At 34.8% G+C, this 13212-nt stretch overlaps 1 protein-coding gene across 1 annotated transcript in view; it reads right to left on the bottom strand.

Moving 5' to 3' along the window:
- The window catches only part of CRACR2A (calcium release activated channel regulator 2A), a 499417-nt gene that overhangs the window by 9596 nt on the left and 476609 nt on the right, over positions 1-13212 (bottom strand). The window contains exons 15-17 of the mRNA XM_053718747.1: positions 10118-10199; positions 3989-4103; positions 1543-1644 (exon numbers count right to left, since the gene is read on the bottom strand). Coding sequence (XP_053574722.1) covers positions 1543-1644; positions 3989-4103; positions 10118-10199 — 299 coding nt within the window. The remainder of the gene's footprint in view (positions 1-1542; positions 1645-3988; positions 4104-10117; positions 10200-13212) is intronic.

The following is a 13212-nucleotide window of genomic DNA, read 5'->3' as shown; positions in this document are numbered from 1 at the left end:
TACTGCATCTGTTTGTATAATGGGTCTTTTCATATGTAGGGGAGGGGGGAGGGGGAGGTTCTGCTATCAGCCCCTTTCAGTGGGTGTCCCTGGCTTATCTCATTAACAGTGTTAAACTGGGAGCTTCTAAGTAAATTTTTAAACAGTTTTATACTGGATTTTTATATCAGTATCTGTGCATATTATTCTTTATAGCAGTGTCTATTACATGCAGTTAAGTGAAAATTGTTGTATACTGTCCCTTTAAGGTTAATGGAAAGAGAAAAAGGTTGTAATAAATCAAACATCTGATAAACTACAATGAGTCCCATGATCCTGGTTCCAGCTGATTTATTTGCACAAAGCTTATATTACTTTTTCTCTGTCTGTGATATCTTTACTAGTGTAGTGTGCTTCATAATGAGATTAATAGTAGCAATGGTGATTATAAGTGGCCTTCTGCTTTCACTTCTGCTTATGTCTTTTTTAAATTTCCTCTGTCTCTTTCCGTATATCTGACTTCTCTCTTCACTCTCTGACAGTCTGCCTCTAGAATCAAACAATCTACATTCTTTACCCCAATTGGACTGTCTGTCTTTACCCTTTTCTACCGTTAAGCACACAGTTATAAGTTCTCCTGATCAGGCATCTCATCTCCTATTAATATAAATCACTGATGCTTGCAACCACCAATAATTGTTCAACAACATTAATTAAATAAATTGTTATATTTGATTATAAATTATTTATTAAATGGTTAACCAACAAATGAGGAATATGAAACCCAATATGTTTCTTTCGTGATTCAGATAGAGCATGTGATTTGAAACAACTTTCTGATTTACTTCAATTATCAGATTTTATTCATCTTTATTGTTGAAAAGCGGGGATGTATGCTTAGAAGACAGCCCATTTCTGGAGCATAAAGCAGCAGTTTTGCACAAATATTGTCCATTTGCAAGAGCAGTAGATGGCAGCACTATTTCCTGCCATGTAGGGCTCCAGATGCTACCTAGGTAGCTCTTAAAGGGACACTCAATCAAAATTAAACTTTCATTATTCAGATAGACAATGCCATTTTAAACAACTTTCCAATTTACTTCCATTCACAAAATGTGCACAGACTTTTTATTTTTAAACTTTTTGAGTCACCAGCTCCTACTGAGCATGTGCAAGAATAAGTGTGTATGCATTTGTGAATGGCTGATGGCTGTCACATGGTACGTGTATGCATTTGTGATTGGCTGATGGCTGTCACATGGTACAGGGGGAGTGGAAAAAGACATAACTTTAACAATTAAAAAAAAAAATCTACTACTCATTTGAAGTTCAGACTAAGTGCTATTGCATTGTCTTGCTATCTTGCATTTGTTGATTATGCAAATCTACTGTGTTGACTGGTCCTTTAAACACAGAATGCCATGGGAGGAAGTCGATTTGATAATAGACGTAACGGTAAATTGGAAACTTTTGTTAAAACAGTATGCTCTGTCTGAATCGCAAAAGAATATATTTGTATTTCATATCCCTTTAAGCATTATTTCTCTTGTGTAACATACATACCTTAGCTAGATGCTCCCCGATTCCACACGGAACTTCTCTTTCTCTCTCAATGTCAGTTTTGTTACCCAGCATAAGAATAGGAATATTGTCACCTGCTGCCTCCTGTAGTGACAAATACACTGGTATACTGAAACTATTACACACAAGAGATTAAGATGATATTTCAAGCTAACAATTTTTGCAAAAAAAAAAAACAATTAATAAATAAAATAAAAAAATTAGAAAAAGTTAAATTTCATCTTGGATTCCGTTTCGGTGTTCTACTAAATAACTCAAGTTTTCCTACATAGAATGATTATATATTTGTTATGCTTTTGTGATTTAAACAACTAAAGACCTATGTTTATAGTCAGTAAATTGAATAACACATATATACTGAACGTTTGTTTAAAGCAATTTTTTTTTATTAAAGTAAAATTTTGGTGTCACACTTGATGATCTTAAAGAGACATAAATAAGGGCAAGATTACAAATGGAGCACAAAAATATTAGAGTTATTGTGCATTAACATCACTTGAGTTAGATCAATAGCGCTTTTATTATTGTACTTAAATTACAATGCAATAGCAATTCTTTAGCACTCAAGTGATAGTTTTAGTGCAATCTAATATCTGGATGTTGGATAGCACAAGTGCACTTAATCCCTCACATAATAGGCTTCTATGGAGTACTCTAAAAAGTCGCTTGAGCAATAAGCCAATAGTGCACTAAATAGGGATCGGCGAATGTGCTGAACGTGTAATTCGTTTGGTAGGACAAAAAGTCCTGTGGACATTCATTTTGGACAATCGAATGTTGATAAGAATGAAAATCCATTAAAATTCTGTAATCAAATGTTATTTCCGGTTTTCGAATGTTACTTTTGTTTTACTAATGTTCATCATAATTAGATCAAATATCCACATTCGAAATTTTGAATGTAACATTCGATTTAATAAATACTATTCAGAAGTTCAATAGTTCATGTGGTAGGGAATTTATTAAATTGATAAATAATAGATACAAATATATCAATTTGAATGTTTCTATTTTTAATATTGCATCATTTGAATATGACATTTAAAGAGAACATTCAAAATACTATTACAAATATATTGCATATTTCGAATCAGATTATTAGAATAATTCAAATTGAATATTACATTTAAAGAAAGCATTAGAAATACTATTACATGACACAAATGTTAGAATGTTGTGCAAACTTTCAAAATTCGAAACAAACGAACGTGTACATTTTTTTCCCATTTTTCGAATATTGCAAAACATTCCCCTAGCGCTAAACCTCCACTCAAGTAGTAGAGTTCTTCCCTTTTTTTGTTTTGTGGTCGAAAAAAAAAAACGTAAAATGAAAGCTAATAGTACTCCCTGAGATCTCTATTAAAAGTATAGTGGATGCTAAAATAAATGTTTCCACTGTTAAGATACCAGTGTGTGCTATTCTTAGTGCAGGCCAAACACAGTACAATGTAACCTGAATATCAATTGTTATCTACTTGTAATCTAGCTCTTAATGTTTTAAGAACATTTAAAACTGTTATTTTGTATAGTTTTGAGCTAGTACACGACCAAGCCAACGCTCTGTAGAATATTGTAGGGTCAGGGTTCTGAGGTATGGAGTATGTTGTCTAGTTAACAAAAATACAACATTCCGAGTTACATTACAGTAAATATAGTCAAATATATAGATTTTTTTTCACAATGCATAAACACTTCATGGTAAATCGTTGAGTTTTAAGCCCCTTTAATGTTTTTTGCATTATTATTAACAATATATAATAAGGTATCATACTATTTAATTAGCTTTCCTCTTGCTACTTAAAGGGACACTAAACCCCCAAAAAATATGTCATGATTCAGAGAATACAATTTTAAACAACATTCCGATTTACTTCTATTATATAATTTGCTTCATTCTTTAGATATCCTTTGCTGAAGAAATAGCAATGCACATGGGTGAGCCAATCACAAAAGACATCTATGTCAGCCACCAATCAACAATTACTAAGCCTATTTAGATATGCTTTTCAGCAAAGGATATCAAGAAAATGAAGCAAAATAGATTATAGAAGTAAATTAGAAAGTTGTTTAAAATTGTATTCTCTTTCTAAATCATGATAGAAAAAAATGGCTTTAATGTCCCTTTAACCTGTTTGGAACAATTTTTGGGTAATTATTTAGCTGTTATGTTAAATTCAATTATTTATATAAACAAAAACTTGGCAGAGGTAGTGTAAAAATGGAAACCAACTTCTATGAATGTAATTGAATATTCTAAGTATAAATTCCCTGATTTAAAAGATAACAAAACAATATAAAATGAGTATTTTTATCCAGATATCCATAGTTGCTTTCCTAATAAATGCAAAGCTACATGAATTGTTAAAGTAAACACAACATATTTGCATGCAGTAATTGTAACATTGTGCACAAGGACATACTGACATACCTCTACACTTGTCAGCCACTGCCGAACTGCAGTGAATGTTTCTTTGGATGTAATATCATACATTACAATAACACCATCTGCCTTTCTAAAGAATTGTTTTGTGATACTGCGGTACCTAAGAAGAAAAAAGAAAATTCATATATCGCTACAACCAAGTAATTCCAGCTTGTCTAGCCAGTCTAATTTATGATAATTTAATTGTTATTACATGTACAATTAATAATAGGACTTCCTACACTAACTGTGTGAACAATCAAGATGGTAGATTAAATTAACGGACAGATGTGACATACAATGACTTAAATTCAGACTAGTTAGCTTAAACAAAGAAGCTAAATTCTTAGAATTTAGCATTTTGATGTATGTCCATCATGTTATGTAATACTAAAGTTGTAATAACAAGGGAGATATTCTGGCACATGCCATTTCTACTAAACAACAACCAGCCAAGAATAAAGCCAAAAAATATATAAGCTTGAAACAAACATAACAATCTCACAGTAAAATATATCTTTAATTCAACTGAATTAATTCTCTAGCAAATACATGCACGTGTATGGGCTAATGAGGAAGCAGCACTTAAAGGGACATGAAACCAATTGTTTTTCCCCTGATTCAGATAGAGAATACAATAAAAAAAAAAGTTTAAAATTTACTTCTGTTATCAAACTTGTTTTGTTCTCATGTTATTTTTTGTTAAAAAGATATCTAAATAGGTAGCATGCACATCTGGAGCACTACATGGCAGAGAATAGTGTATAACATTCTTGCAAAACTGCGGCTATATAGTGCTGCAGACATGTGCAATCACCTGGGTCACCCTCCTGCTTTTGAACAAAGGATAACAAGAAAACAAAAAAAATGATAATAGAAGAAAATTGGAAAGTTGTTTAAAATGGTTTGCTCTATCTGAATCATGAAATAAATATTGTGTGGGTGGGGGTGTTGTCCTTTTAAGCATTTTAAGCACACTGCAGCTAGATGGCGCTCCCTTTACATTGCACTTTTGCCAATGTATAAATAAGATGGCTGCAACACGATTTACAATTTGATGTTCACATGCTCAATGCACAGACAAATGGTTTCTATGCTCAAAAATAATTTTCTTATTATTTCACCGTCCATTTAGCAAATTTCCTAATGTTTGTTTTAACAAAGCAGAAGCAGGTGCAATAATATTCTGCACATCTAAAGTAAATTAGTAACATAAGCCTAGCTATCTTCTTTCATTATATTAAACGGCTGTTGTACATTTTAGATGATCATAAATCACAGTATAGTCCCCCTTCAAAGATGACTTATTTTGTATTAAATTTCCTTCTTGGCCAAATGCCTAACTTCACACTTTTTTTTTTTACAAGGTTAGAAAAAAATATTACTCACGTGTGTACACCATAAAATTAACTGACAGTTTAATATATAAATATGAAAAGGGTATTAGTCATATAATCATATTTAAGGGTAAAAGATACAAAGTCTATTGCATATGGTTTCAAGACATTTTGTGATATATTATACAGCACACACATAAGGAATTATTAAATCATCTAGACGCTGAGAACATATAAGGAAAATGTATTGTTATTGTTGATGATATTTTAACAGAAATATTCAATTGGGGATCACATTTTTTATTACTTTTGAGAACAATTTTCATTCAGAATGGTTTAGAATTCTATATCACTGGCTCTTGAACAAAGTGATTTGGACATTTTGACAATTTTTGATAAAGAATATTAGAATGTAATGGGTTTTCAGTGCCCAACAGATGTGTCATGAAAATATAAAGACAATACATGATGCTTAGAATGCTCAGCTCTCATAATCTGATGTTGATCTATATGTAAAATCTACCTTATAGTTTAATCCAAACAATAAGGCAACATTTTACTCATATTTATTTAATGTCTTAAAGGAAATGCCTGCAAATATTGACAGGTTTAGTGCCCGTTAATCTGCCTTTCTCACCCTGTAAATCTTACAAAAACACAATGCGTGATCTTAATATAAATAGTTTAGTGAACATAAGAAGGAATGGACTATGACAACTTTTAATGATTTAAAACTTTCATAAATTAGGCCTTTTCAGAAAACAAGAGGCCAGCAAAGCAATAGATTTTAAGTAACTACTAGGGAAAAAAAAATCTGAAATGATAGGGGATTTGTTGAATATTCTTGTAGGGGAAATGCGTACACTAAGATGTCTAGGGAATGAATGAGACATCCGATGATTAATAAATTGTGCTCTGTTCTCAAAAATACATTTTATTTTTTAGTGTTGCTCTTGTGACTGTAGAGACAGAATAGGACCAGGCATAAGAAATTTTAACTTTTATTACACATACTTGATTGAAAAATTAGCCATGGGTTTGTCCAACTGGTTGACCTACACAAAAGAGGGCCCTGGTGCAAAAAAAGGTTTTGGGCCCCTCCCTCAAAGGTACCACAGTAACAAGCAATAGTTATATATATATATATATATATATATATATATATATATATATATATATATATATATATATATATATATATATATATATATATATATATATATATGTACACATTTACCAGCCACATTATTAGGTACACCTTGCTAGTACTGGGTTGGACCCCCTTTTGCCTTCAGAACTACCTTAATTCTTCATGGCATAGATTCAACAAGGTGTTGGAAAAATTCCTCAGAGAATTTGGGCCATATTGACAGGATAGCATCATGCAGTTGCTGCAGATTTGTCAGCTGCACATCCATGATGCAAATCTCCTGTTCCACCATATCCCAAAGGTGCTCTATTGGATTGAGGTCTGGTGATGGTGGAGGCCATTGGAGTACAGTGAACTCATTGTCATGTTTAAGAAACCAGTTTGAGATGATTTGAGCTTTGTGAAATGGTGCATTTCCTCCTGGATGTAGCCATCAGAAGATGGGTACACTGTAGTCATAAAGGGATGGACATGGTCAGCAAAAATACTCAGGTAGGCTGTGCCATTTAAACAATTCTCAATTGGTACTAAGGGGCCCAAAGTGTGCCAAGAAAATACCACCATTACACCACCACCAGCCTGAACCGTTGGTACAAGGCAGGATGGATCCATGCTTTCATGTTGTTTATGCCAAATTCTGACCCTACCATCTGAAAGTCGCAGCTGAAATTGAGACTCATCAGATCAGGCAAAGTTTTTCCAATCTTCTATTGTCCAATTTTGGTGAGCCTGTGCAAATTGTAGCCACAGTTTCCTGTTCTTAGCTGACAGGAGTGGCAACCAGGGCAGTCTTCTGCTGCTGTAGCCCATCTGCTTCAAGGTTTGAAATGTTGTGCATTCAGAGATGGTATTCTGCATACCTTGGTTGTAACAAATGGTTATTTGAGTTACTGTAGCCATTCTATCATCTCGAACCAGTCTGCTCATTTTCCTCTGACCTCTAACAACAAGGCATTGTCGTGCAAACATCTGCCACTCACTGGATATTTTCTAATTCTTGGACCATTCTCTGTAAACTCTAGAGATGGTTGTGCATGAAAATCCCAATAGATCAGCAGCCATGTTCAAAATCACTTAAATCCCCATTCTGATGCTCGGTTTGAACTTCAGCAAGTCGTCTTCACCACGTCTAGATGCCTAAATGCATTCAGTTGCTGCCATGTGATTGGCTCATTAGCAACTTGTGTTACCAAGCAATTGAACAGGTGTACCTAATAAAGTGGCCAGTGCATGTGTGTATATATATATACACACACACAAACTGATGATAATAAACATGTTGCACTTTATGATAATGAGTATTTATACACTGGCAGTGACCTAAAATGGGCAAAAATGAAACAATATATGTAAAATGATGGTTGAAGCTAAATAACTTCCCTGCTTCCCTGAATGGAAGCTTTTGTTTGCTTTAATTTCTCCCTGGCTCTGCTTGAAAACCCACTTTGATGGCAGCACCACAGGGTCTGGATATACCTCAGTGGGATGGGACATAAGCGTCCTCAAGAAAAACAGCCTTGGAGAAAAGAAGACAAATAGGGTGCCATAGAGTTGACACTCAAGAAGCGCTAAATGGATTATGTGTTCAGATCAAACATTTTTACTAAGCAAATTCCCAGCTTTAATAAAGATTAAAGCAATGCATTTCAGTGGGGGGGAAAATTACCTTTCTGAAGAACAATAGAGCTCTTTGATTTTGATAGCTCTTGAGGGATGTGTCCTTTATATCAGTAAAATACCCTGGGCTTTTAATTTGTATTAAAGCTGAAAATGTACTCTTTAAAAGTTTGCTTTGATTTCTTCTGAATGCAGAACTTCAATATGACTTATTCTATGAGTATATTGCATTTAGTGTTTCTTGTGTCTTGACGACTTTGCATACTGCCCAACATTTCCCTGACACTTTCTGACCTTTTGTAGACGAGAACACATCATGAGGAAGGGCCATGTCCGGAGGATGGTGTTGTGGATGGACCGTGGGCATGTCTAGGTATGTCTGGGTGGGTTGTAATCAAGTCTGTCCAGGTTGTGGGCATGTCTGGGTGGGTCACAAACAAGTCTGGGCAGGTTGAGGGCATGTCTGGTGGGTTGTGTGTGTGTGTCTGGGCAGGTTGTGGGTGTGTCTGAGCAGGTTTTGGCTGTGTCTGGGCAGGTTGTGGGTGTGTCTGAGCAGGTTTTGGCTGTGTCTGGGCAGGTTGTGGGTGTGTCTGAGCAGGTTTTGGCTGTGTCTGAGTAGGTTGTGGGTGTGTCTGAGCAGGTTTTGGCTGTGTCTGGGCAGGTTGTGGGTGTGTCTGAGCAGGTTTTGGCTGTGTCTGAGTAGGTTGTGGGTGTGTCTGAGCAGGTTATTGGCATGTCTGTGTGGGTTGTGGGTTGTGGGCATGGCTCAGTTAGGCTGTTAAAACTCAGACAGTGAAAGGCAGTGGGTGTGTAGCAGGTCAGACTTACTAAACCATGGCAATCCAGCAGGATGGTTAGGTGGTATGGTTTTGCAGACTGGTTACCTGGTGGAGGCTGACATCCCATTCTACAAAGGTAAATCCTGACCCTGGGAAGGTTTGCTGTGGCATCAGAGTATTGATAAAAAAATGTGTCTAATGCTATGGCCACAAAGCATACTTTCACATAGCCAAAACAGGTGAGGATGTTTGCAGATACCCTTTCCTGGGCTCATATTTATCACCAATCCCAATTTCTACATTATTTCATAATATCATACCAAAATAATAATAATAATAATAATAATAATAAAGAAAATGTTTTGTCTGCAGCAGTTCTGGCAAAAACTAATCTATATTCAAAATTCTGCACAGATGGAGATCTTTTGTGTAGGTGTCCTGATATAACATTTGCAAATAGTTATTTATAAAGAAGACATGGTAAAATAGTGTGACATCATGGGCTATAATTCAAAACCAGAAACATAACTAGAATAAAGCAATGGAAGTGAATCTATGAGAGGTATAGACCTACTTATAGGAAAAATTTAATTGTTTATTGTACAAGTATTTAGTTAATTACTAACTTTAAAGGGACAGTAAACATCGTTAAATTACAATAATTGTCTGATGTCTTGCAATGTTAACATAATGGGTGCATTTAAAAATGTTTTAAATGCATTAGCATCTTGTTCACAATTACTTTTTTGACAGATAAACAATACCTATCCCTTAACTTTGAGGAGTCAGTCAGGACTTTTTAAAGGGGGAGGCAAAAGTAGCCACGGCCATGATTTTAGCAAAATGATCATTGTTTGGTAGTTCTTATCTGACACTCTCTGCTGAAGCCAATTATGGACATATATGGGGCAGGGTTAGGTTTTTGAAACCTGACAATTGCTCTTTAAAATTTACATTATAAGATAAGGTGACAAATAGCAAAAATATATACTGCAGAGTTGTTTACTACCCATAATTAAATATTTTATATAAAAAAAATCTTAAACTGATTACTGTCCCTTTAACCAATAAGGAGAAGCTTTTACTATCTTCCATTATTATTCTAATGCAAGACTACTTATAAGTAAGATTTTATAGAAGCCTTATATATATATATATATATATATACATTATATAAATTAATATATTTACACAAAAGCACTGTATAAACATTATACAGTATATATAAATATTAGTGTTAGTAGTAAAATACCTTTCTTGTCCAGCTGTGTCCCAAAGCTGCAGTGCCACCTGAGAGTTATCTACTGTTAGTGTTTTTACGCTGTAATCAATACCTGTGAAACAAATAAGTAATTTATCAACAAAATTTGCATTTAGAAACTGGGAATAAAAATATTTCGTTTTTGCTTGGAACAAGCAGTTTTCTTCGGCTCCTGAACACATAGATTTTCAAGAACAAAAGAGTGATGAAAATAAATGCTTTTACAAATGAGAGCAAATTTTTTCCAGTATAATGAACCTTTTAAAAAATAAGAATGACTTTTGTGAATAAACAAAATCCAATTTAATTGACTGGCTTAAAAAGATCAATTAACATTTTGTTTGTTAAAAAAAAACACACCCTAATCTGTTGCGCAAAGCCCATGACGTATTCTCCTCGAAAACTGAACTTTAAAATGTGAATATTTCATAATGCAAGAATATTTTGTTAACGGAAATGGAATATGTTCTAATAATTTGTAAATAAATATTTCTCTATATATGTTTTTGGACTGATATATCTATTAAAAGTGAGATATTTTATATGATTATATATGTCTAGATATCTCGAGATCTATATGTGAATATCTCTTTGCAGAAATGATTGTTGCCTAAAAGACGATTGCGCACGCAATAGTGATTTTTCAAGACTTGTAATATCTGCGCAAATTAAATTCGCTTGCGAAAAGACCATATCACGCGCGGAAAAGACATACCGCATGACTTGCTCTATAAAAGTTAATGAACATATATATATATATAATGAATATATATATATATATATATATATAAAACTCTGCAATATATTTTCATTATTTATTTTGTCCCCCTTTTCTGTAATTCCATTCTAAAATTGTGAGCTTTTCAGTTCCTGTTAAAAGAGGAAATGCAGAACACTGTTATATTCCACACAGCCATTGGGGCCTATTTATCACTGTGTCAATATTGACACATTCACTGGAGTCAATACGCTCGCCAGACATCACTGCTGCAAATCTACATACGGCGGCCTTATTTATTAAAAAGTCTGTCAAAAACACGCGCGTCAAGTATGGAGCGATGAGCATCGGACTGTTGATAAAGAAGAGTCATCGATGTTGCGGATATTCTATTTTTCCCAACTTTTTATTTGTATATAATGTTATGTCAGAAATTGTTTGCAAACATATTTACATGTCCCTAAATTCCTTTTTTGTTCTAAACAATGTTGTCTTTCATATCTCTGTGTTTATTTATACCACTCTATGTATATAGTGTAAATGTATTATTATTCTGAGCAGTAATAATTGTGAATATAACATGTAATCAGGGTGTCATGTATTTATTTGCAATCAATGGATATTTTAAGAGCTAGGACAGTTTTCTCTCTGCACCTGTGTAACCGCTCCTGATTGCAGTCTAGTTTTAAACACCACCCAGGGGCGGATTGATCAGCCGGGCAATTAGGACCTGGACCAAGGGCCCATATGTAGGGGGGGGGGGCCCACAAATGACCTCTCCAGTTCTCCTGGTGAGCTGCTTAAGCAGGGACTGACTGCTGCTTTATCAGTAACTAAGCAGTTAAGTGTGGGTTTAGTGGGGCCCTTGTGCCTGGATGTTGGGTTTGTTGCTTGGGGGGCCCTAGAATGTGGGGGGTCCTGTTGAGGGACTGAGGCTGTGAGGGCCATGGAGTGTGGGGTCTGGCCCTGGAGGTTGGGGGCCCTGTCTCTGGCCTTTGACATTGGTTGCCCTGGCCCTGAAGGTTGGGGGGCCTGGTGAAAACAGGGCACGGAGGTTTCCATGTTCATTTACATACATTTGAATATATTTGGGTCATTGTGAAAGGGTGGACCCACACGAAACATGTCAATTTCCTGTCTTCTTTGACCCTTCACCCATGTTTCTTATGCCTGATGGCTATGTTTTTAAGCTGCACACTTCATTAAAATATCTTTTGTATATGCAAGCTGTCTCACGCAAGTTTGTTTCCAGTGTGCAAACTTGTATCTACATTCTCCCTTAGCATTCAGGTGATGCCGCGGATCTCTCCCTGCAATTCCTGAGACAGTGGGGGGCCCTTCCCTAATTTTTGCCCGGGACCCTGATTGTTCTCAATACGCCCCTGACACCACCCCTACACAGGTGTAAAAAAATGGGTTTGCATATAAGATGACATTTCTTAATGAAAATGAAAATCAAGAGAAGGAAGAAAAACATTGAAAAGAGCATGACAGTAAAGGGGTGATTTTAATTTCTGCTGTATCTGGTTCATGACAGTTTAATGTTAAGTAGACTATCCCTTTGAGCTATCAGCTTAAGATTATATTGAATCAAACATCATTAAAATTTTAAAATCATTGTCTAAAATATTACACTGTGTGTCCTAATGTCATCATCAATGTTTAACTTTAATACTAATTTCACATACACATACTTTCAAAGTATAATGCACAATGTAACAAATGGCACTTGCAAGTTCTGATGAGTGATCAGTGACACAAGTATCAAGCAATTTGATTCATTAGTGGTAGTAGAAAGTGTATATTTAAATTAGATTGGCTGAAGAAATAAATCATGTGATTATGCATTTCCCAATCAAAAGTGGTGGAAAATTTCACTAGTTTGTGGGTTGATTTTTAGTATTGCGTCAAATTTGGTGCAAAAAGTGTTGCGTCAAATTTGACGCAAAGTGGAGAGTGGGACTTGTATTACATGCCTAAAACATGGTACAAATAGATTTATCCCCCCAAAAAAAGAAAAACAATGTAAGTTAGCTATATTATGTTATGTATTTATTTCATTTTATCTCTATATTGTCCCCTTGCTTTGTAATGAGAGACAAAGATGTAACATAATCCATAAGTAGTAATGTATTTATTTCATTTTTATCCCTATATCTACTAGTGCACCCAATTTGGAGCCCAAATTTGGAGCAATACTTCACACCAAATTCGGAGCAGTATTTCGCACCAAATTTGGAGCAATCATATTGTCCCCTTGCTTTGAAATAAATACATTACTACTTATGGATTGTTACATCTTTGTCTCTCATTACATTTGTATCCCTATATCTACTAGTGCACCATATTTGAAGCAATACTTTGCACC

Source organism: Bombina bombina, chromosome 6 (assembly GCF_027579735.1).
Source record: "Bombina bombina isolate aBomBom1 chromosome 6, aBomBom1.pri, whole genome shotgun sequence".
NCBI classification, from domain to species: domain Eukaryota; kingdom Metazoa; phylum Chordata; class Amphibia; order Anura; family Bombinatoridae; genus Bombina; species Bombina bombina.
Note: the sequence above shows the minus strand (reverse complement) of the source record. Positions and strands in the feature narration are given on the sequence as shown.